This window comes from Panthera tigris, chromosome F3 (assembly GCF_018350195.1).
Source record: "Panthera tigris isolate Pti1 chromosome F3, P.tigris_Pti1_mat1.1, whole genome shotgun sequence".
Lineage (NCBI taxonomy): Eukaryota > Metazoa > Chordata > Mammalia > Carnivora > Felidae > Panthera > Panthera tigris.
The window spans coordinates 34906112-34931360 of record NC_056678.1 but is presented as its reverse complement, the minus strand read 5'-3'; the positions used below and the strand labels follow the sequence as shown (position 1 = coordinate 34931360).

At 49.6% G+C, this 25249-nt stretch overlaps 1 protein-coding gene across 2 annotated transcripts in view; it reads left to right on the top strand.

Moving 5' to 3' along the window:
- LOC122235934 overlaps positions 1-23351 on the top strand; it is a 79691-nt gene extending 56340 nt beyond the window's left edge. Inside the window, exons 1-7 of one of the 2 annotated variants that reach the window (XM_042976534.1) lie at positions 3794-3877; positions 8599-8699; positions 12972-13051; positions 20813-20984; positions 21204-21552; positions 21685-21804; positions 22578-23351. In XM_042976534.1, the coding sequence (XP_042832468.1) occupies positions 8682-8699; positions 12972-13051; positions 20813-20984; positions 21204-21552; positions 21685-21804; positions 22578-22672 (834 nt within the window). In that variant the 5' untranslated portion in view covers positions 3794-3877; positions 8599-8681 and the 3' untranslated portion in view covers positions 22673-23351. Of the gene's footprint in view, positions 1-3793; positions 3878-8598; positions 8700-12971; positions 13052-20812; positions 20985-21203; positions 21553-21684; positions 21805-22577 lie in introns of those variants that run through there. The other variant, XM_042976533.1, reaches the window with a different exon arrangement.
- The last annotated feature ends 1898 nt before the right edge of the window (positions 23352-25249 follow it).

Sequence of the window (25249 nt, the reverse complement as noted above, 5' to 3'; positions counted from 1 at the left end):
GACGAGGACTGGGCTTCAATATGCAGCAGGAAATGTGTACTTCTCAGTCACACAGAATATTAAGAAGATAAGTACTCAAGGGTGGAGATTTAATAAAATTAATGATTTCCACTGCCTCATAAGAAACGTCCATAAGTAAAATTGGCTTTTTTTTTTGTTTTTGTTTTTTTACTGTGAGCATGTGGCGAGGAAAAAAATAAAATGAGTATTAGTTCAATTTGATGCTAATATTTTGGTTCACGTGGCATCAGCAGTTTTGCCCACCGCTGCCTTCGCACCATGGTGCAAATGTCAACCCCCTGAGAAAGACAAATAATGTCTTATTATTATAAAAACATTTTGACCTTAAGGACCCTTGAAAGTGTCTCAGGGAACCCCGGGGGATCTGTGGACCCTACCTGGAGAAGTGCTGGGCCACAGAATCAGGAATAGGGGGCAGCCACGACTGGGAAGGTGTCCCCTGCTGTGGGAGGACCTGCTTCCGGCCACGTCCCCACTCCCTCCACAAGGCTGGGCCTTTGCTGCCCGCACAGACGGCAGCATCCAGGCCTGTGGGGGCTGCGGTGGGGGTGCTGGTGGGCCCGGGATAGACACTTGTACTGGAGGCTCAAGTAGCTTTGCCAAGTTAGACAACGCAGCCTTCAGAGAGTGGGGGACGGGAAGTGAAGCAGAAATCGCGTGGGCAGCAGTTGCTAAAGAGAAAGATCCCGAAGGGCCCTTGAGTGGGCTTTTTAGCAGACGCTCCCAGGAGACTGGCTACGGGTGCGCTGACATGGCTCTGGGTTCGGGCTCTGGTCCCCGCCTGCCCACCTGGTCCCTCACCCCCCAGCGTCTCGGGGCCGTTTAGGGTCTGTTTTTCCTTCTTTAGGAGCATAGAAGGGGAGAGTCTGCAAATGGAGGGCTAACATCTCTCAATCGAAGCTCGCGGACCTGAAGGGGAGTCAGGAATTCGTCTTGAGGATCTGGATTTGGTTTGACTTCATTTTAAAGTGCTACAACATACATCTTACTGGTGTATTGAGCCCAAGCCGCATATACGCAACCCCGATTGCTTCTGAAGTCTGATGGCTCACGGTTCTCGCCTCCAAACCTGAGTTTGGTCCATTCCGTTCTGCCTCCCACCAGAAATTCTTGACACCCTCACGTCAATCCGCTTCCCTCCTCTGCTTTAAACTTCGCTCAGAATTCACCTCCCTCAGAAATTGTTCTCCGCTTCTCTAGCCCTCCTCCGCAGAAACTACTCTCTGATTCATTTTTAGTGCCTCAGTGCTCACAAGAAGCAAAGCCACCATCTTGGAGCAGCGGTTCGTGTTGGGTGTTATGCTGAGTATTTCACGTACGCTGTTTCTAATTCTACTTTTTAATGTTTATTTATTTATTTTGAGAGAGAAAGAAAGAGAGCGAGCGCGCACAAGCGGGCAGGGGGCAGAGAGAAAGGATCCCAAGCAGGCTCTGTGTTCAGGCGGGAGCCCGATGAGGGGTTTAATCCCACGAATGTGAGATCATGACCTGAGCCAAAATCAAGAGTCCGATGCTTAACTGACTGAGCCACCCAGGCGCCCCTTTCATTCTTATAATAGGGGTCCCTCCCCCCTCCCCTTCCTCTTGTTCTGGTCCTAAAGTTGCAACAATCAGTCAGGTCTGTCAATTTCACCTCTAGTAGGTAACTTGCATTTGTTGTCTCTCCATCCCCACTCCAGTGCCCAATTCCAAGACTTGTCTCCTGCCTGGACTACAGCACAGCCCCTTTTTACTCTCTCCCAGACCCCACGCACTAGAACAGAAGCTTCTTAAAAAATTTTTTAATGTTTATTTATTTTTTTTAGAGGCGGGGTGGGGGGGAGAGAAAGAGAGCACTAGTGGAGGAGGGAGGAGCAGAGAGAGAGAGGGAGACACAGACTCCAAAGCAGGCTCCAGGTTCCCAGCTGTCAGCACAGAGCCCGATGCAGGGGCTCTGAGTTCATGACCTGAGCTCAAGTTGGACACTCAGAACTGACTGAGCCTTGCAGGTGCCCCTAGAACAGAAGCTTCTTGAGGGCAGACCTTTCTTGTCCTGTTCAGAGTTCAGTCTCCAGTGCCCAGTACAATACCCTGTACAGTATTTACTTTTGACTAAATGAACCGGTGGAAAGAGTGGGTAAATGAAGAAATGACAGCTGTTTTACAGATGAATATATTGAAGGTCGTTAAGGAATGTTCCATGATCTCATGATCTTGCTATGAGAAGGGGCCACAATGAGATCCCAGCTGTGTGCATGGGTCACTAAAGCCTGTAACCTCCCACCTGCCTTTCACCCTAGTCAGATATGCACTGTCCATTTTACCTACGTGCATTTTGGATCAGCCCAGGTGGATTATAAACTTCCCAGGGAGGGGAACGAAGGGAAACGTCCTCATAAGTCCCTGCACCCAAGAATTGCCCTGATTTTGAGTTGGGGGACTCAGGGTTTTGAATAGTATTAGTTATCCTTAAACAAATAGCTCCACCTCCCAGAACCTAGTTTCCTGGTCTGTAGATTGGGGATGATAATGTGCACGTCGACCACTCAGCCATGCCATAGGGAAGCACGGGGCTATGCCTGGGACCAGGGCACCGGCAGTCGGGGTGGAGAGAAGCAGATGGGGCGTAGATGTGTACTGGAGAAGAATCACCGAGCATCGTTGGCGTAAAGGATGGTCATTATCATTCCTGGCTGGGGCATAGGACTGCACTGCAGGCCACAATGAATGTTCCGTCCCTCATTGGCTTTCTTCCCCACCCGGGCTGCCTCCTCTGTCCAAAGGTGTTGAAAACCTCCTCTTTTTTCATGCACAAAGCCTTGCAACCACCCTGTGTCTTCTCTCATCCAGTGTCTGCAAAAGCAGCTGCTCCGGACCGTATGAGGACTCTCTCTCCTTCCGGTTCTCTAGGTTTTACTCTGTTCCTGGACATCTGCATCTCTGTCTCTGTCAGAACGGTGTCTTCAAGGCACAGGGTCCCCTGCCACTCCCGGCTCAGCTGTACAAGGGCTCCCCACTTCTATGGATCTGCCACAATCTGAGCCTGGCCTCACCTCCTACACGTGGCCTTCCATCTGGCCTTAGTGGCCTCTTGCCTTCTCAGGATGCTCCCCGTCAGTCAGACTCAATTACTCTTCAAAATTTGTCCTTGGAAGTCCTAAAATCCTTACTCCGGAAGAAACCTGAATGACATCTAATCCAACCTCTCACTCAACTCAGGACTTCCTTCTAGATTCACCTCTAATAAATTGTTCCATCTGGATCGAAGTGGTTTCCACCACTTTCCTTCTCCAAGGAGGCCCCAGAAGCTCCTGTGCATTTTCTTTGGTATTTTGCCACTTCCTGTGCCTGAACTCCTGCCAAGGCGGCCCGTCCCTCCCTCAGGGCCCCATTCAAACCTCATGCCTCCAAGCGCTAAGCGCTAAGCTCCGGCCACCAAGCCAGCAGTGACCTTTCATTCTTCTTTATCCCCTTGGGGTGGTAGTTAACAACACGAGCTGTTTTGGGTTTTGTTTGTTTTGTTTTTCCAGTGGTCGTAAAACACACATACCATAAAAGTTACCATCTTGGCCATCGTGAAGGGTGCAGCTCTGTGGCATTAAGTACATTCATGTTGCTGTGTGGCCATCATCACCGTCCACGTCCGGAACTTTCTCATCAACTCATTAAACATGAACTCCCCATTTCTGCCCCACCCCCACCCCACCGCCCAGCCCCTGGCAACCAGCCTTCCGTGTTCTGTATGAATTCGACGACTCTAGGTACCTCATACAAGCAGAATCACACGGTGTTTGTCCTCTTGGCTTATTTCACGTAGCGTAACATCCTCACGTTCATCCATGTGGCAGCCTGTGGCAGCATTGCCTTCCTTTTCAAGGTTGAATAATATTCCATTGTACGTCTAGACTACATGTGGTTTATCCACTGCTCTGTTGGGGGCACATTTGTGTTGCTTCCACTTTTTGGCTTCCGCGAGTGAGTAAGTGACACGAGTTTTGCATCAGACACAACAAAGCTTAAATCTCAGCTCTGTTACCTTTCCGCCTTGGGTGGGACACCTAACCTCCAGGAATCTCCGGTTTCTTCCATATAAAATATGATAGTGCTGTGTGCCTTTTAGGATTTTCACAGGCAACGAATGAGGTAAGGGACATGGAGTAATTAGTGAGCCGTCCTGGCAACTAGGAAGTGCTCAGTGAAGCCGGGAAGCCACTCGTATCACACCGTGTCACTTGCCAGCATGACTTGGGTGTATTAGCTGCTTTCTTTTTGAAATCGACAGCAGTTCCATCCCCATAGCTCTTGTTAGAATCTCGGGGGGCCGGGACTCGAACATAATAAGTAGTCACTGACTCTCGGCTGATTGCTTGACTTGGAAACGGTTGTGTGTGCGTGCGTAAAAACACGCGTGCGAGTGTGATCATGTGCGTGTAAGTACGCCTGCGTGCGTGTGTGCGCACATGGGTCACCGGGGAGCACGAGAGAGGCTGTGAGGATGTGTGCCTGTAGAAGACAGGGTCAACCATAAACATTGCCTCTGCTGTATACGACTCCCATGCAGCATATGAAGGGGGGGGGGGGTGCGGCTCCAGGTCACTGGTGAATGTTTTGTGCTTGCTTCCTCTGTGTTTGCTCACCCCCACCCCTTAGATCTCGTGCTGCTCCCCCAGGGGGGGGAGTGTGTAGGGAGTGCATAAGTGAGCTGGGAGTTGCGAAACAGGGTAGGAGGGTACCCAAGGAGGATGTAGAATCGCGGATCCTTTGTTCTGCCCAATGGTCCCCTGCCCCCACTCTATGCACACCCCGAAGGGCTGTTTTCTGTGCCAACCCGGCCTGCCCATTCCCGCAGCCCAACAGAAGGCCTGTCCCCACTTGGCTTTTGCACACTCTGGCCTTGTGACAACGCAGTCGCCCTCCCCGCGCCTCCCTCTCCCCTGGCCACTTTGCTTTGGCAGGTGTGAAATATTAATTGCCTCACTGGGGACTGGGCTCTTTCTGTCTGTCGTGTCTGACCAGAATATCATTCTCTTCTGCAAATATAATTACCAGGGTTGGGGGGTGGGTGGGGGGGTGCTGCAAGGTAAGGAGTAGGGGAGGGGTGTGTGGGAGGGGTGTTGAGAGGGGCGGCAGCTTTTTTTCTTAATCGCCTCTTGCCTGTCTGTTAATTAGGAGCCGTGCTTTGCTACATGCTGAGATATTTTGGTTAATTATGAAAGAGAAAAGGACAAATTTGTCACGTCTTTTGTTTTCGTTCCGCCACGTCTCATGGTGACAGCGGTGTAAGGCTGACGGACTGCTCAGGCGGCACTGCCAGATGCTGACGAGCCCCTCCTCGGGAGGTGGGAGGGGCCGGGGGACCGAGGTGGGCAGGGGGCCATCTGCGCTGCGCCTCAGGGGTCTGAGGGACAGAGTCACATTCTTACACGTGAATGTGCAGCGGATGCCAGGGAGGAGCCCACGGGAAAGAAGGGGTGGCGGAGACACTCTGTCCGCTCTGCCTTGCTGGCTTTAGGCGGATACCCAGTGGAGCGAGCCTGAACTTGCCGTTAGCATTCAGAGCGGACAGGTGGCTTGCCCAGCCTCCTAGGGTCTTGAGGAAGTGGGGGGCATGCTCATGTTGGAGTGTGGGGGTGAGTACAATACAGTGCAGTACTCTGCGGGCATGTCATGGGATAGACCACACAGGGGACCTGGAAAGATGTGCTAGTTCTCTGTGCCGTTGTTCACCGGGCTCAGAATTTAGTCTCTGCTTGTACCTTATTCCCTAGAGCAGGATAAGAGCCCCACCTTTGGGCTTTAGGGCTCACTGAGCTTCTGTTACGTGATGGTTAATTTTATATGCTGTCTTGGCTGGGCTGTGGAGCCCAGTTGTTGGCTCAAAGACCAGTCTAGATGTTGCTGCAAAGATATTTTTTAGATGTGATTGATATGTAAAACCAGTGGACTTTGAGAGAACTAGATTAACCTCCATAATGTGGTTGGGCCTCATCCAATCAATTGAAGGCCTGAAGAGCAAAGACTGAGGTTTCCCAAAGAAGAAGAAATTCTCCCTTAAGACCGCAGTATAAAAAATTCCTGAAGCTTCTCACCTTCTAGCTGGCCTGCAGGGTTTTCTCTTTAATGTTTGTTTATTTTTGAGAGAGAGAGAGAGAGAGAGAGAGAGTGAGAGAGAGGACAGAGAGAGAGGGAGACAAATGATCTGAAGCGGGATCTGTGCTGACAACAGAGAGCCCAATGCAGGGCTTGAACTCACGAACCGTGAGATAATGACCTGAGCCTAAGTCTGACGCTTAACCGACAGAGCTAGACGGGCGCCCCAGATTTCAGACTCTAGACGGCATCAACTTTTACCTAGCCTGCCCACCTTCCTTCCAGATTTCAGATTTGCCAGCTTCCACGATAACATCAGTCAATTCCTTAAAATAATCCTCTTGCTCTCTCAGTACATGTGTTATAGATAGATATCTGTATCCGTACCTATACATGATATATGATGTTCATGATATGTATATATCCTATAAATGTTTCTCTGGTGAACCGTAATACATACCGCCCCCCCTGCCCCCGCAGCCTTTACCTTCAACCTGGTCTTGGATCTGGTTCAAGGTCTAGGGGACCTGGTTCCCTTTCTGCGATGGCAGGAATTGACTGGGTCCCCCAGCATCCCCTGGCCCTAGAATAGGGCCTTCCTGTAATAGGCCTTAATATGTATTTGTTGCACACTGAATGAGTTCATTTGGAAAACAAGAAAGACCTACCCCCCCCCCCCCCGCCAAACCAATCAAATAACCATCCAAGGCAGCACAGGCAGTTCCTGACTTATAAATGGGTTGAGTTCCAAAAATTCATTTGAATTAGTTGTCTGAAGCTTTTTCCCATAACAACAAGGATATCAGTGCTGGCATGGCTCCAGGGCTGGCTGCCAAAAACCTATTTAACCCGTAGTATAGATTAAGTACTGTGCATTTGCCATGAAAAATAGTAGAAAACAATACTCTTGCAAGGCTAGTAATTAAAAGAGAAATATGATAGTATTGAATAAAAATAGATGAAATTTTTCATTTTGAACATTGGAGTGTGAAGAAAAATAGGAAAGGATGAGCAAGTAGAGAGAGACTTATGGAAAATCTGGATGGAGTTTCTGAGTGGTTTCGAAGGTTTTAGAAGCCGATGGGGCCGAGTCTTTATTTGATCTAATTTCTACTCGGAACTCACGGTTATTCTTCCCCTTCCCCGTTTGCTATATAATGAGGCTCCTTCTTATTGGTCTCAATTAAAACCATTAGTTTGTCCACAAATGTAACAAAAAGAGGAAGTAAAGGCACCCAGGGCTGCGGGAGCAAAAGCTAGAGAGAGAAAGCCCGCAAACCATTGAGAAAGGGTGTGCACCGAAATGGGAAGGGGCAAAGGAGGCCAGGGTCAGCCATGAGCCCAGCTCCAAAGCTGTGCAGGGAATGCGGAGCTGCGGACTCTGCAGTGCCCCGCGCCGGTCACCAGGAGGCACTGTTGTGCAGTCCTCACCCAAGGCCGGGGGTGAGATGCCTTTGAGGAGTAGGTGGGGAAAGCGGGAGGGAGAGCATGTGGTGGACCTTTCCAAGCTGAGTGTTCCTCCTGCAAAGGCATTCTCCAGTTCTAAAGATGGAGATGAGTGCTGCAGACCAAAAGACGCCCAACATCCAGAGTGGGGAGTGTGGACTGTGGGAGACTCACGGGGAAGTTGAGCCCGGGACTGACCCTTCTGGACCAGCATTACAGGGCCGGCGGCAGGAAGGCAGGGGGCAAGTTTCAAAAAGAGCCATTGGGAGCAAAGTTCCTGAAGCAAGAGGGGGCCCGGTGTGTTCTGGGAAGGGAAATAACCCTGCGACATGGACTTTGTGAAATAAAGCAACAAAAATGGGGATGTGAGGATAGAGAGGTCTTGTTGGTTTTTTGTTTTTGTTTTTTTTTTTAACGTGGGGAGGGAGGAACAAGACGATGAGTTCTTTTGTAAAAACCAAAAGCTTTTGATTTTGAAGTTTTTTCAGATTTGCCGAAAAGTTGCAAAGATAGTACAGAGTTCCATGTACCCTTCACCCAGCTTCCCCTAATGTTAACCTCTTACACAATCACGGCACATGTATCCAAACTAAGAGATTAACACCGGTACAATGCTAGTATGGAAACTAGATTTATTCCACTTTTGCCAGCTTTCCCACTGAGCGTCTCCCGTTCCGGGATCGCGTCGAGGATACCGTGTTCCATTCAGTCCTCCGTCTTCTCCGGCCTGTGACCATTTCTCAGCTTTCCCCCATGTTTTTGGTTTTTAGGAAGAATACCACAGGGGAGGAGGATCCTTCCCATTGAATTATATCAGGAGGCACATGATCTCACTATGACTTATTACTGGGGACACGAGCTCTTGAAGACTCGCTCGCTCTCTCTTTCAGCCTAATTTTCCAGAATAATCTAGTATTCCTGCCTCTACGTACCTTAGTATCCAGATGAACTAGAAAATCTTTCCTGCCCCTGGGAAACTGCGTGCTTTATCCTCTGTGGATAATTGATCATCAGGATTTTCTGTGGAAACGTTACTAGCTCACTCTTCCCATGCTTTGTTAGAAGCGGGTCACTAAGTCCATACCCAAGGAGATGGAAATGAAGCTCCACCTTCTGGAGGAAAGAGCGGCGAAGGATTTTTGGAGATGTGGCAAAACCACCAGGTAATAATGCCCCTTTGGTTGGGGGTGGGGGGAGGTGATTTGAAGCTATGCGACTATTCTATTTCGATGAGTTCATGATTGGGAATGTGGACTCGCTGTAACTGTAGGACAGAGGACGGCCTTAGGAGGGAGCTAGAGACATAGGATGAGGCCTCTCGGGTCGCTAAGACTGGGGATTTGTGTGTGAGAGCCAGAGAAGGTCATTCTTTTGTGTGTGGTCAGCCCCCAGCGCCTTGTTGCCAGGGCTGGGAGTAGCTGAGTGTTGAGAACCTGGATGGGGCCTCTACAGACGTGGTCATAATAGTGGTGGAGGGGCGCAGGCGTGGGAGGAGAAAGGCACAATCAACATGGATTCCTAGTAATGGATCCATCTTTTGCAGGGGAGAGGGCTCAGGAACCCGCCTGGCTGTAAGAATTCAGTCCCTCTTGTCTCCTGGCCCTTCCTGCCGGCCCTGGGACGGACAGGAGTGGAGGAGGTGGCCTCCAGCTTCTTTGAGGGCCTTCCCTCCGAGTTGTGACAGCAGCCTGCTTCCCGGTCTGCTCGGGAGCTGTGGGTAACCTCCTCTTTAAGGCTGCAGCCTGACACAGCCCGGCTTGCCGGTCCGCTGAGTGTCGTCTAATCTCGATCAGCCTCCCCTGCCCCACCATCTCCCCAGATCTGGGGGCAGTCTGTAACTGGGACTCCTTTTAGCTCTGCTGATATGCAGATAGCAGCAAGGCACCCATATGGGAGCTGGTGTCCTAGCATCAGGACCCTTGAGGTTTTGCCCCTTCTGTTTTTTCCTTCACAACCTGGCTTTAAAAGACGGTTGCCTGGGGCGCCTGGGTGGCGCAGTCGGTTGAGCGTCCGACTTCAGCCAGGTCACGATCTCGCGGTCTGTGAGTTCGAGTCCCGCGTCTGGCTCTGGGCTGATGGCTCAGAGCCTGGAGCCTGTTTCCGATTCTGTGTCTCCATCTCTCTCTGTCCCTCCCCCGTTCATGCTCTGTCTCTCTCTGTCCCAAAAATAAATAAACGTTGAAAAAAAAAAAAAAAAAAGACGGTTGCCTGAATTAGGGAGCTGTTTGTTCCTGCAGAGCTGGCGTTTGGATCAGCTGCAGGGTGCCTCATGGGCTGGTTGGGACCTCCTTTCTCTTTTACTCAGTCATCTCTGTCACTGTCCAGCCATTGAGAGACAGGCTGGCTTGGTGGGGTTCAAAGAGCATTATCCCAAAATATCTCCCAGGAGTGATCAAGCCTGATGTCCTGGCTTGAATCACTTGTTGCTTTAGGTACACAGCCAGTTCTCACCACGTGTATGTGTGTGTGTACATGTGTGCACACGAGCACATGGGCGTTAAATGAACTGTCTCTTTCGCATCTTCAGCCTGTCTTTGATTTATTTGATCTCATGGATCTGTGACCCGGTCTATCTCACCTCTTTCAAAAAGCCTTCCTGGATTAACTTTACATCAACCCAATTTTAGTTTAGCTAATTTAACCTCAGTTCTGTGCTATCTCTGTAAATTTAAATGTGAACGTTCAGCGTCTTCTTGGAGAATGTAAGCTCCTTGAGGGTATCTCCTGCCTCCCTAAGTCTGTATTATAGGTAGGCAGGCTAAAAGATGAAAATGGAAGTTCTTTGATCAAAAAGACAAAACGGAAGTTCTTTCATCATATATGGTCTCTAGTGACTTGTGACTCAGCCTGTCCTCTGGAATGGTTGAAGACCTGGATCAAACTTCCAGGAACCTGGGGATGTCACGTCCATTCTCCTGCTTGTGTGCATGTGCGTGCATGCGTGTGTGTGTGCCTGTGTGTGTGTGTGTGTGTGTGTGTGTGTGTGTGTAAATGCCTCTTATTCCAACCTTGCGGCTAGGCCTCTCTAGTTCCCAAAATAAATTACCAAGAGGGTTCAAAGAATTGCCCCTACCCTGAGGCAGCAAGCCCTCCTTGTCCCCGCGGAGAAAGGGCCCAGTGCTTAGAATAATGAAAATGCGGACACCTTGCATCCGTCAAGAAGTGGGGAAGCATGCTATTTCTATCCAGGTCTTTTATTCTTCTCCTTGTCTCCTTATTTGCATTCAGTGAGGAGGTGACACATTCTAGAACATAACCTCCCGTTTTCATTCCAGGAACCTAATTGTTATTTCTGTGTTTGTGAAAGATAAAGGATTAGCAAGAATGCTTTGCATTAAGGCACCATTTGTAAATGCTTTATAATTATTTATGAAATTATCCCACATTTTATAGCATGGGAGATAATAACTTAAATTGATGTATTAAACATGCACAATCATTATTTTAACAATATTAAATGCACCTCTGTAGAATAATCATTTCATAAATACGAAGAAAGCATTCAGAAGTGGCACCTTAATTTAAGACATTACAGGATTCGTGACACCCAAATCCACGACCCTTTTTCTTGAAGACAGATGGAGTTTCTTATCTGGCTGCAGTGTTCCTCTTTCGTGAAGTGAAAATGAATTCTTAAATTAAAAAATATATTATCGAGGTAATTTTGGCAATGTGATGAAGCAATGGGAGAGGAGATAAGCAGAATTTCCAGGGACCAGAACAAATTGGACAAACCTTATCTGTGCTTGTCTCTAGCCTCCCCACGCCCAGGGTACTGGAGGAGTCATCCGGTCTCTGGGTATCCTGCAGGGTCCTGGGGAGGAGGTAAGAACGGGCTAATGGTGGAGACAGTTGCATGATTCCCCTCTAATGCCAGGGCTTGGGGGGGCTGTTTTGAGCAAGAGAAACCCTAAGATAGGAGATCCATTTTTCACAGCGGTAGATCTCGGCAGTGAGGGGATATAAATCTAAATCCCAGCCTGTTATCTGTGGGAAGCTAGTCTATTTTTTCACCGGGTTAGCGGATCCAAGGCAAATAAGCCAGTCTCCCTGGCAGCGCAGCGCTGCTGTCTTTTGCTGGCGGTGCCCTCTGCTGGCCGCTGCCAGAATTTCAACACCACATCTTCCACCTCTCCACCAGGAACGAAGCTTTCTAGGCTCTGTGCCTATGCCCTGTGCTAAATGTTTTGTTAACATGGTCTCATTCCATTTTTGCAACAATCACTGGATGATGACAAGACTGAGCCTCAGTGAGTTTAAGTGCAGGCCCAACCTCTTAACCACTGGACTATCCTGAGTTAGCAGGCTAGGCCTTGAGTAGCTCGTTCTCCAGCCCTGGGCCCCGGGAGGAGTACAAATCTGCTCTGCGCTTAACGACCATGCTCCACAGCCTTAATGGGCTTATTTGGAAGTGAACCTTAGGACTCCAGCTTAAACCTAGCAATCTCTCAAGTGCAAGTCCTTTGAGGGTGCACTGGGTCTTTGAAATGTATAGTATTTATTCTAAGATCTCGTCGTGGCCCCTGTGCATTCAAATACTGGAAGTTACACCAGCTCTTCTTTCTTTCTCACCTCATACCCAGGAAAATCTGTTGGCCTCACCTTCAAAATATATCCAGAATCCGGCTTCTTGTTTTTGTTGAATGTTTATTTATTTTTGAGAGAGAGAGAGAGGGAGCGTGCCCGTGCATGCGCATGTGCATGCACATGCACGCGGGTGGGGGAGGGGAACAGAGGATCTGAAGCAGGTTCTGTGCTGACAGCAGACGGCCTGATTCGGAGCTGGAACTCACAAACCATGAGATCATGACCTGAGCCAAAGTGGGCCGCTTAACCTACTGAGCCACCCAGGCGCCCCGATCCAGCTTCTTTTTAACCGCTTCCACCCTTACCATCTTGGTCTAAGGCTTGCCATTGCTTACTGGTGTTATGGCAACAGCCTCCTGATGGACTTCTATAGCAGTCAGAACGAGTCTATGAGGACACAAATCAGAGTGTGTTCTTTCTCCTTCTCATTCCAGGTAAAAGTCAAATGGTCTCCCAGTGATCTATAGAGCCCTACAAGGCTTGGTGTCTGGCCATAGTTTCCACCTCTCTCCTGCCCTTCCCTTTTGCTCACTCTGCTCCAGCCGATGGGCCTCTGTGGAATTCCTTGAATATGTGAGCCAAGCTCAGCCTCTGAGCCCTTGCACTGGCCGATCCCTTTGTCTGGAATGCCCTTCCCCCAGATATCCTCATAACTTGCTTCCACACCCCCTTCCCACTTGGCTCAAATGCCACCAACTTAGTGAAGCCCACCCTGATCACCATATTTAAGATGGCCACCTCCCACACCTCCCTGCCAATCTTCCTTCCCTGTTTTGCTTTCCTCCATCCATTTCTAGTATGTTCTATAACGTACTTACTTATATGTTTATTGTTTATCTCTCCACTAGAATGCAAGTTTCCTGAGGGCGAGTGTTCGGTTGTTTGCATCTGCCTGTTTCCCAGCCATCTGGAAAGTGTCTGGCATGCTGTAGGTACTTAACAAATACTTGTTAAATGCACAATGTTGCTTTCTTGTCCCCAGTGGGTGGAAGATAGAGTCACCAACTGTCCTGGTTTGCCCAGTGCTGACCTGGATTTAGCACTGGAAGTCCAGCATCTTGGAAAACCCCTTAGTCCCGGGCGAATAGGGACAGTTGGTCCCCCGGATGACAGGCAAGGAGAGTATCAAGAAGAAGGGACAGCTGTCCCCAGGAGCCAGTCAGGCCTTCCCCCCGCCTGGGAGTCTGGAGGGGGCGCCTGTCCTCACCACATCACTGGAGGATGGCTCTGTCTCAGAAAAAGCCTTTAGAGTTATTGAAATTGCAGCTTATTAAGAAGAAGAAAGTGAGTTTCTATTTCCCTATAAGTGGCACAGGAGTAGAAAAACGATAGTGTAATGATGTTCCAGTGGAACAATTATTTTCCTGAGACGGAGGAACATAAAATATCACTTTGATTACACTCTCTGCCTTCTTACCCCACGCCCTCCGGCTGAGTTCAGTGGCCAATAAATCTTCCTCGAGCCTCCCTGACCTGTGGTTGCCGCCTCCGCAGGGACTCGCTGGCTGGCTCGGTCCTCACTTTCCCCACCGACCCCTGCTTCTCCTGACTGTGCTTTAGGGTGATTGATCGGGGCCAGAGCCGAGGGCAGAGGTGAAGGGAGACTGAGGCAGAGGAAACGGGGGCAGCTGGGACGCTCAGGACATGACCTTGAACCAGAGATGAAGGCTTGCCCTGGGGCAGGGCAGGGGCTGTGGCAGAGAAAAGGAGAGAGGAGCGGAGATGAGAAAGAGCTTTTAAAGTCCTCCTCGTTAGGATTGTGCGGGAATGCAGGCAACGGAGAAAGTTGGGTCAGAGGTGAGGGTGGGTCTGGACGAGCAGAAACCACAGGTGGGCTCGTCCGTGCGGCCAGCTCGGGAGGTGTACGTGCAGACCTTTCTCTCTCTTTCTACAAAGTCTCAGTATTTACTCGCGTTGTTTGGTTTCTGAGTCTGCTGACTGAGTCCGCTTGCGTGGCCATGGCGGAACACCCCAGACTGGGGGCTGAAATAACACACTTGTATTTCTCACAGTTCTGGACGCTGAAAGTCCGAGATCAAAGTGCCGGTGAGAGCCCTTCCTGGCTTCCAGATGGCCTTCTTGCTGTGTCCTCACAAGGGAGAGGGGTGGAGGGGAAGGAGAGGGAACGTGCGTTCTGGTGTCTCTTCCTCTTCTTATAAATGCACCAACCCTGTTGGATTAGGGCATCCCGCCCGTGACCTCATTTAACCTTTATCACCTCCTCACAGCCCGGTCTCCAAATACAGTCACATTTGGAGTGAGGGCTTCAACACACGAATTTGGGAGGTGTGGAAGGGACAGGAGAATACACACGTTCAGGGTACAACATTACCTTGGGTGATTTCCTCTTGGCTCCCGGGTTGTCAATCACTTTCAGCCTGAGGATTATATCTTGTCCCCAGATATTTAAAGCAGTGGTTCTCAAAGCGTGGTCCTTGGACCAACAACATCAGCATCCCCTGGGAACTACCCAGAAATACAGATTCTCAGCGCTCCCCCCACCCCTAGACCTCCTGAGTCAAGGACTCCAGCACTCTGTGTGTGTGTGTGTGTGTGTTTAAATGTTTATTTTTCAGAGAGAGAGAGATGGAGTGTGAGTGGGAAAGGGGCAGAGAGAGAGAGAGGAAGAACAGACAGAATCCAAAGCAGTCTCCAGGTTCTTAGCTGCCAGCACAGAGCCCATCACAGGGCTCGAACTCACGAACCACGAGATCATGACCTGAGCCGAAGCCAGACGCTTAACGGGCTGAGCCACCCAGGCGCCCTCCGCAGTCTGTGTTTTAACAAGCCCTCTGCGCAATTCCGTGCAAGGCAGAGTTGGAGAACAGTGTAGGGCCCTGTAGCCAGGATCACAAGTTGGTTCTCTGCCCCTGGCCAGGTCTCTTTTATCACCCGTATTTCTGGACCTAAGCCAGACCCTCATCAGGGCGTCCACATCCCACATCTGATCTCGGCCAGGTACCCGCGCTGCTGGTGGAGCCTTGCCTAACCTGTGTTTTGATCTCCTTCCCTAGCACCCAGGTCTTGTACATCACTGGGTCCTTGTTTTAATTTCTGTCCCTGAACCTAGATGCTCAAGCCAGGGCCCTCCTACTGACTTCCAGGCCTTACTGCTGGCTTTTACTCCTGCTTTTCCTGACTTTTCTGAGTATGGCCTCCTGGGAGTTGTCCACCTGGGACTTCCTTCCTCTGTGTTTCCTGAAGACCTGGGCCGCGAGCTGCTGCCATCCCCTCCACACCACCCCTTCCCCCCCCCCCCCAAGATCCACACCAGCCCCAGACCTCACGGGGCTGGCCCACCCCCGGGGCAGTCCTGGCCGCAAGTCCACTCACCTCTTAGCCCGCCCGCCAGCTGCGTTATTCTTCCGGGCTGGATCATGTCGTGGGCCGTGACGGGCCCCAGGTTGTTCCCGGGGTGATGCTGGCACTGGGAATGCAGCATTGCGCAACTCCACGTTGCTGTGGCCACGGAGGGGTGGGCCGAGGTATTGGCCGGGCTCCCAAGTCCTTAGGAGTAAGGACAGGTGGTGGGGTTTTATTTCATTGTCATCAATTATAGGGGTCCTTCAGCAATTGCTGGCTGGGAATGAGAGGGATGAAGAAGCCTATGGTTTTTGTCCTAATTTGTTTGGTTTGGGGCTGGACCCCAAGCTCGGGAACCACAGTAATTAGCCCAGCTGCAGAATTGGGCAAATGTAGCACACGGCTGTCACTGCTCCAAGGGGCGGGGCTGGCACCAGACCCCTTGGCTCTGACAAGGCCTTTTGTCAGCTGGGGGTGGGCTGTGATTGCAGCAGCGGATGTGGAGGGGGCCGGGGCTCTGCGTTCCCAGCCTCCCCTCCCTGCTCCCTCTCCCCCACCCCTTTTGGCTTGTGGAGCCGGCCCCCCCCCCTTTGCTGAGTCCGGGGGTGGGGATCAGGGAGGGAGACCACCCTGGGGTTGGGGGGCAGAGGAGAAGGGGCGGCCCAGCCTCTGAGCATCATGGAGGCTCGTTTGATGGAGGAGTTGGCGTCTGGCGCTGGATGAGCAGGAGAGAGCTAAGAGAAGGGGCATCGCAGCCACGTGCACGTGGAGGCCGCGCAGAGGCCCGGAGCTCTGGGAGAGGGTGTCTGCAACTTGCCAAGCCAACCAGGAGGGCCGAAAGATGGCTCGCCATGCAGAGCCCTGGTGGGAGAGGGGAGGCAAGAGTCAGAGAAGCGAGGGGGGTGCTGGGCTACGGAGAGGGGCTCCATGTCAAGCACCGGCAGGGCTGGGCCAGGGAGCTCCCATCGTGGAGAATGCCACTTTCACCCGGAAGCGCATTCACGTGGCCTGTCCACGCGGCTACGGGCTGTTGGGAGATGTGTTCACCGACACGCATCCCTCGGCTTTCCTGGAGCCCCAGGGCCTCTGGCGGGGCTTCCCCCCACCCTGGCTTTCCTTCTGTCCCCCCGAAGTCCTACTCGACAGGCCGCATCCTCAGCTTTCCAGTGTGAACAGTTAACGCCTTCAGGCTCTTGACCTCTGTGTGCTGCAGAGTGTCCAGAAGCTGTGACCTTACGCTGACTCCCGTTCTTTGCCTTTAATTGTAGGAGGAGATAAGAGCGGGAGGGATTTAGGGCGGAGACATTGGGAAGAAAGTCTTACTCATAAAAGTAGGTGAGGAATGGAAAAAATGGGGGTTATCTCAACAGTCTACTCCAGAGCTGTGATAGCTGACCTCTCCAGAGGCTGTGGAGGAGGCCAGCAACCACAGACGTCTCGGGTTCTCTGAGCAGACTTAAAGCCAGATGCCCACCTGGGAGCTAAAGACTCACCAGCTACCATTTTCTTCCGTAGCTGAGTTGTCTTCCTTGTAGTATGCCCGGAGGGTCAGCCCTCCTAGTACCACAAGCGAGCGCAGTGCCATTAAGAGAGGAGTAGGGGAGAGGGGACGCTTGGCCTCTGCTTATCTTTGGCCAGATGCCCCTCGACCTCGCCCATGTGGAGTTCTCTTGGACCTACCTCCTTCCTTTGTCTGTCACCAAGACGGGAGGACATAGCCTTTCACAAACCCATGGCAAATGACAGCCGTTGGCTTCTTCTCTTGCTCTTGCCACTCCCAAAGATTCTGGGTGGGCAAGGAAGAGGTAGGGAAAGGATGAAAAGGCCCATATCCTGAGAGATGGTCAGTGTAGGGAGAGGCCAAGGGAGAAATGAGGTGAGTTAGGGCGGGAGCCCAACACTAGGTTTTGGGGGTTGTGGCCCAAAGCCAGGGCCCATGCTTGGGGTGAGAAAAGTTTGGAGGGGCGTTTTCCTCAGGCGGGGTCCCCTATAGATGGGCTACAAACCAGAAGGCCACCGACTCTGCTGTGCTGGTGGGGTGGCCTCGATATGTCTGTCGGTACAGTTTCATCCTAAGGGCCTGATGCCCTCCTTGTGAGCCTCGTTGTCCTGCCTCTATTTCCGTTTCCCTTCCAGAGTGAACTTCGACTGAGTAGCAGTGACGTCCATTTTGTTCATCCTTGTGTCCTCTGGGCCTAGAACTTAGCAGGAAGTCACTAACATTGGTTACATGGATTTGCCCATGAGAGAGGGGTGGCTGCTGGGCCCGGAGCTGGGCGTGGTGGCATTCAGACAGTTCTGCTGTGGGCTCTCCCATCTAGTTTCTTTCTCTTCTTGTACGTCCTCCCTTCTTCATACTCTAGTGCTGTCAGCTTTTCTTCTCTCATTTTCTCTGTATCTTCTCCATAAACTTGACCCGGTCCCTGGCTGTTATAACCATATGGGCAGGTGTATTTGTAGCGTGACTTCTCAGTAGGGACTTCCCTGAAAGCCCAGTCCCAGTGTAAAAACATGGAACCAGGGTCCCACTGTGCACTCCTCTCAGGGTCCTTCCAAGGATCCACCTGTCACTTCTCTCTCCAAGGCATTCGGAGGAGTCACACTTCATCCAGCCGGGCTGGGCAGGCCCAGAATATGACTTGGTTGGGTTACTCTGACCACACGTCATATCCCAAGGTCCCGCTCGACCTGTTGGTGTCACACTCCTTTAGAAGAGCGGAAGCCTTTCACGCACCACCGTCAGAAATAGACTTCGTCCTCCCGATGCAACTGACTAGGTATTGGAGCTCGGCTCCCAGAAGATTTATCAGTCAAGGCAGCACTGTGAGAAAATACAGACAATTAGAGGTTAGTGCCTTTTAGAGGAGACGCTAATTTGTAGCACAGACAATAGGAATTTTTGAGGAGGGATCGACGCGATGAGACGGCAAGTGTCAGAATGACGTCAACGAGTTGGGCAAAAGTCGACTTCTCGAGAATATCTGGAAATCGCTAAATAGTTACCTTAGCTGTCTATACCTTCTATCTCAACATCTGCTGCCATGGAAAACAATAACCAATATGGATGATGAAGAAGCCAGAAATTTTGCAATATTCTCATCCATCAAAGAAATTGTCTGCTCCACACGCTGGTGTCCAGCCTGTAAAGTCCCTTTAAATGAACCAGGCTTGGGAATCTTTATGATGGCCCCCAGAGGTCCCTGCCTCTTGGTTTTCACCTCCTTGTATAATCCCTTCCCCTTTGGCATGGGCTGGATTCTTGATTTGCCTCTAATGAATAGAACATGTCACTTCCAAGATTAGGTTATAAAAAGACTGTGATCTTCATCTTGGGGGTTTGCTGTCTCCTAATTTAATCTCTCAGTTTCTGGTTTCTGTCTCTCTCTTTCTCCAGTCATCAGCAACCATGTTTTGCGGATGCTTAGGTAGCCTATGGAGAGGCCCATGGGAGGAGGAATTGAGGCCTGCCAGCAACCATAGGAGGGAGCTTAGAAGTGGATCCTCCCCAATGTCCTAAGAAAGCCTTTAGAGGAAGCCACAGCTCAGGTCTTCAGCTTGACTCCAACCTCGTAAGAGGCTTTGAACCCCAGGGGCGCCTGGGTGGCTCAGTCGGTTAAGCATCCGACTTCGGCTCAGGTCATGATCTTGCGGTCTGTGAGTTCGAGCCCCACGTCGGGCTCTGGGCTGATGGCTCGGAGCATGCTTCCGATTCTGTGTCTCCCTCTCTCTCTGCCCCTCCCCCGTTCATGCTCTGTCTCTCTCTGTCTCAAAAATAAATAAACGTTAAAAAAAAAAAATAAAAAAAAAAAAAAAAAAAAAGAGGCTTTGAACCCCAGTCATCCGGCAGAGACATGCTCGGATTCGTGATGCACAGAAACTCTGAGATAGCAAATGTTTGCTGTTTTAGGCTACTGAGTTTTGGGGTTTCTTGTTACACGGAATGATAGATAACTAATAAACCTGTATATCACCAATCCTTGATCTCGGGGATTCCTTCAGACTCCCTCATTCACCACTGTCTCCACTCACCATTCTCTAGCACCTTGACTCTAGCTCCCTAACCCCCTAACCTCTCATTTTGACCCTTTTGGTCTTTGGCCTCTTGCCTGGCTTCTTGGGTTGATGGTCAGGTCTTGGCCTTATCATGTAGCTTTGACCTTGGTTCTTCTTCAGACACAGCGTTGAGGATCTGCCTTCTGGCACCATGCTTTATAATCTTGTGTAAGAAACTATAAACTCCTAAACTCTACTCTGGCCAGGCTCACCTCTCACCTGCTCCAGGTCTATGCAGAAGCAGGATCAGAAAATCAGCTTGACTTAGTAGAACAGGAAAGCCTAACCAGACACTCTGGAAAGATTTTCAGTGAAGGCTGAAACAACCTTCTTATCATGAGAAAATCCATACATTGTAGCCCTTCGTCCCCTTTCTGCTAGCGTTCCTATCAATCCGGACTTTCCTGCATTTGTTAGCTGATGGATGGCAAATGACTGGTCCATTGCTTTGTAAAAACAAGATGTTGTTTTCAGATATTTATCTTTCCTCCCTCTCCCTCCCTCCTCCGCTTCCCTGAAAAGCTTTCATTTGTTAAGTCTAGTCGGTATTTCATTCATTATTATTATTATCTTTGAAATTTAGACGTTAAAATGATCGGGTCTGGGTTCCATTATGGGGCTCTGGTGACTTAGGCTAAATATGTAAATACGCTCTGAGACTGAGAGAGTCTGTGGCTACTTTTTCTCAGTCACCCTGCTTTCATGATTTACTCTCAGGCCTCAGAGTAAACCCACGGCTGACTCAACATTGGGTGCAGAACCAGAATTTGATCCACATTCACTGGATTGCCTCTGATAGATACTAGTGATTCAAAATAAATTCGACGTGGGGTGCCTGGGTGGCTCAGTCTGTTGAGCATCCAACTCTTGATTTCAGCTCAGGTCGTGATCTCACAGTTCTTGGGATCAAGCCCTGTTCTGATGGCACAGAACCTGCTTGAGATTCTCTCTCTCTGCTCACCACCCCCCCCCCACACACACACGCACACACACACAGTCTCTCTCTCAAAATAACATTTAACATTAAAAAATAATAAATTTGACATTTCTGTGGGGGTTGGGGGACACCTAGCCTAGGTTGGAAGTTCCTCACCTCTTGTCATCAAGGACATAGTATACTAATAGATAGAAATGCCTGGTAACAAGACGTGAGTGCCTTGCCCAGAGAAGATGCATGGTGTTTGATGAGAGGGTGAACAAAGCCCACTGAGGACTTGTCTGGCCCCTCTTGCCACTCCCCCTGGATGATTTCATCTGTGGCCACACAGGAACCGAATGCGCCTTACGTCTTTCACCCAGAGCAGCTTCTCATCTTCTCTTTCCCATCTTCTAGCATCCCTCCACGTTGCTCAAGCCAGAAAACCGGGGTCGGATGTGACTCCTCCCACTTCCTGACGCAGCCCCCGCGTTCAGTCGCTGACCACATAGCTGTTGAATGGAGCCGCTCCTGTCCCTCCTGCACTGTCCCTAACTGGTCCTTCGCTTCCAGGATAGACTGTAGCCAGGTAATCTCCACATTCCTGCCGGAGACATGGACACAAAACGCAGTTCTGTTCACAGCGCTTTCTGCTTAAAATGATTCAAAGATGTTTCAGTTGCCCTTGGGTAAGCTGTGCCCAAGTTCTGAGGAGAGGCAGCAAGGCCTCACCTGATGTGATCTGGCCCTGCTTCTCTCTTCAGCCTTACCCGGTTTTTCATTACACTCCTTGCATGTTATCTTTCAGGCACAGCTCCTCCCTCACACCTTTGGACACGGGATTTCCTGGCCTGGGTATCTCCTCCCCCTTGTCTCGCTACTTGGCCTGGGTTTCTTCCAAGCTCAGCTTAGATGCCGTGTCCCCCGAGAAATCTCCGCTATCCCCCAAGTCCGGGTTGGCTATTTCCTGGTGGGGTCCTACGGCACCCTCTGCTTTCTCCGCCATCACGAACGCCTGCTCTCCTCCCCAGCGCGGGGCCAGCCACGTGGCCCGGGCCTCAGACAGTGCCTGGTCCACAGCACAGGACTAATCAACAAGTCTCGGGGCCACAAAGGAATGTGCCAGACCTACCGAGGGCAAGTTTTCCACCTTCCAGGTACGGATACATTGTGAAAAACCTCCACCCGCCCCACCCAGCCAGCCAGGAAAATCAGCTCGTGTAACGTGACGAGTGCCAGCCTCCGGGTCCTGAGGCTGCAGGTTTGAATCCTGCTCTGCCTCTTCTCAGGGGAAGTTACTGAACATCGAAGCCTCGGTTGGCTCAACTGGGAAGCAGGAACCATGACAAAACCCAGACAGGGCTGGTGGGAGGAGCACACAGGCAGTGTATGCCAAGGCGCCCAGCTCGGTAAGTGCCTGGCGAGAACGGAGTCCTCCCCTCTGTTCCCGTAGGAGCCTGCACCCAGGGCAATGAACTTGTGCTTTCAAGAGCAAGGCTGACAGAGCAGACTTGATAAGCAGCCTGGTTGTCGGATATGATAATAACAGTCTCATTTATTAATATAAAGGCCCGCTAATAGAGGCGGCACTTTTAATTAGCCAACACGGCCACGATATTAATTTTTATCCACAGTTATTTAAGTCCGGGAGCCTTCCTCCCCTCTTCTGTTAGCACTTAGCTGCAGGGCGATTGAGAACATTTGTAATTGGATTTCTGTGCAGGACTTAATTATAAGGAGACAATAAAGCCCCTGAAATGCGCAGGTTCTACCCTGCTAACTATTATTTTCCAGAGACACGCTCAGGCCAATGAATGCACAGATTTATCTAAATTATAATTTTTAAACTTAACAAAGCTTTCCTCTCCCCGCCCCCCCAGGACCGAGAGGAATCTGCCGGGAGTACAGATTTGCAGGGAGGAGGGCACAGAGGCGGCATGCTTCATTCCTGTAATCAAGTGCCTCGCTCCATGGGCCACTGAGCGGCTTCCCCGGGCCCCTCGGGATCTCGGAAGTGTATTTTCTTCCCTTGGCCAAATGGCTTATTAATAGAATTGGCTTATTTATATCTCACCCAGAAAATCCCAAAGTGATACAGCAACAGGGAGATATCGAGCCAATTAGTTGTGGGACTTGTTGTCGTGGGGGGAAATCTAGTTATTAATTTACTGCCCTTCACCAGCGGCAGAATCGATTCGCAGGAAACCAAAAGGCAAAGAAGAAGAAGAGGAAGAAAGCCACGTGTTTCGGACCATCTGGGAAAACTCAAAGAGATGAGGCGAAACCATTTATACCTTCAGCAAAGCTCTCTCACTGCAGGCGAGCAGGGAGCTGGGGGCCCTGCGTGTGGCCAGCTCGGTGCGGGGTGAGCACCGGGGTCTGAAGAGCGTCCGCTGGGCGGGCCTGTCACCCATGTGAGTGCATTTGCTTCTCGCAACACTCCTCGAAATGGGTTGATGTCCCGCACTTCACAGAAGAAACGCCCGTTCGCTCACTCGTTCGTTCAGGAGGAATCCCGAATCTTTGGAGACACAATAGTGGATGGGAAAGAGCCTGCCTCCCTGGAGCGTACTTTTGGGTTCAGATGGCGAGCTGCCCAAGGTCATCAGCCAGCATTCGTACGTAGGTAGTAGGACTGAGATAATAGTTTCTGCCAAGGGCAAAGTCTGAAGTATTACTTTGCCGTCTCCTGGGGGCTGGGTCCCGTGGGTGGCTTGGCTGGCCACAAAGCAGACTGTGTGAGGGTCTATCTGCCCTCCTAACATCAGAGGAGGAACAGAGGTCACCAAGGAGTGCAGTTTAGGACCTGGAAGAAGAGAGTCTGCTGGGAGGAGGGTCTGGGAGTACCTTCTGCTACCCTATGAGAGGGGAAGATGAGTCCAGAAATACAGTACTTTCTTTAAAAGAAAATGAAAACCGGGGCATCTGGGTGGCTCAGTTGGTTGAGCGTTCGACTTCGGCTCAGGTCATGATCTTGCGGTTTGTGGGTTCGAGCCCCGCGTTGGGCTCTGTGCTGACAGCTCGGAGCCTGGAGCCTGCTTCCGATTCTGTGTCTCCCTCTCTCTTTCTCTGCTTCTCCCCCCGCTCACACTCTGTCTCTCTCTCTCTCTCTCTCTCTCTCAAAAATAAATAAACATTAAAAAAATTTTTTTAAACGACAATCATCATTATGCTTGTAGAAACTGTTCAGATCACATTGTAACATATTATGAACACTTTTCTAAATCATAAAAACATTTTTGTGGCTATAATTTTATTTTATTTTGATTTTTTTAGTGTTTATTATTTTTGAGAGACAGAGACAGAACATGAGCGGGGGAGGAGCAGACAGAGAAAGGGAGGCGCAGAATCCAAAGCAGGCTCCAGTCTCTGAGCTGTCAGCACAGAGCCTGATGCGGGGCTCGAACTCATGAACCATGAGATCATGACCTGAGCCAAAGTCGGATCCTTAACCGACTGAGCCACCCAGGAGTCCCTATTTTAATTAAAAAAAAAATATGCTTATTTATTTATTTTGAGAGAGAGAGAGTGAGCAGGAGAAGGGCAGAGAGAGAAGGAGAGAATCCTGGCGGGCTTCACATTGTCAGCGCAGAGCCTGATGAGGGGCTGCATCTCTCCAACCATGAGATCATGACCTGATCCGAAATCAAGAGTTAGACGCTTAACCGACTGAGCCACCCAGGCACCCCTGTGGCTGTAGTTTTAAACGATAATATAATATTCCATCTTGCAGGTATACTATAATTTATTTAACTTTCCAAAACTTGTGAATATCCAAACCTCGGTGAATATTTGTTTGTATTTATTATTATAAATAAAAGAGATGAACACGTATATGTGTGTCCTTATTTTTTACTTGCTCAAAATTGAATAATAGAATTATTCCAATAAAATTAGAATAAAATATTCCAATAAAATGGAAATATTGCAACAACGAGAATGAATATTTTAAAGACCCTTGAGGCTTATTATATTGCATTATATTGCATTCCAGAAACATTATATAAATTTCTACAGTGCTAGCAAAGTGTGAGAGGACCTATCGTTGCACCGTGGCTTCCTCGATACTCTGCATCGACTTTTACAAGTATTTGCTAATCTGGTAGGGCAAAAAAAAAAAAAAAAATGTATTTCATTACTGTGTTTTCTTCCTGTGTATTGATTGCCAGTGAGGCTCAACGTTTCTTTGTGTGCTTAACCATTATTTGTATATCTTCTGCAAATAGCCTATTCTTGTTCTTTGCACATTTTTCTTTGGGGTTTAGTGGTTTTTGTCATGTATAAATGCTACTTTATATTTTAAGAACATTAATTTTTTGATGTTTTTGTTGCAGACATTTTTCTCAGGTTGATTTTGCTGTTTATTTTTATTTTCTATGATTTTTTTATGGAGATGGTTTGAATTTTTATGCAGTCAAATATATCTGGGTTTTTTTCCTTTGTGATTTCTCCAATTGCTTTTGTGCTTAGACATTCCATCTCCACACTGAGATAGAAATAGTAATCTATATTTTATTCGAAGTATTTTACGGTTCTATTTTATTTACCCTTAACCCTTTAATTCATCTGACATTTATTTTGTTCTATCTTGTGTGATAAGGGTTTAAATAGATTTCCCCCCTAAATAGTTAACCATTAATCCCAGCATCATGTATTAAAGAATGTTTTCTTTCCCCATTGGCTTGGATGCCACCTTTATCCCATGCTGAATTTTTTTTTTTTAATATACAGTTCACTGTTCTGAGCTGTCTTATTCTGTTCAGTTAGTTCTTCCATTATAATCACACTGTTTTAATTATTGTATCTTTATACATTCACATATTTTAAAATATGACATATTTGTATATGAAATGT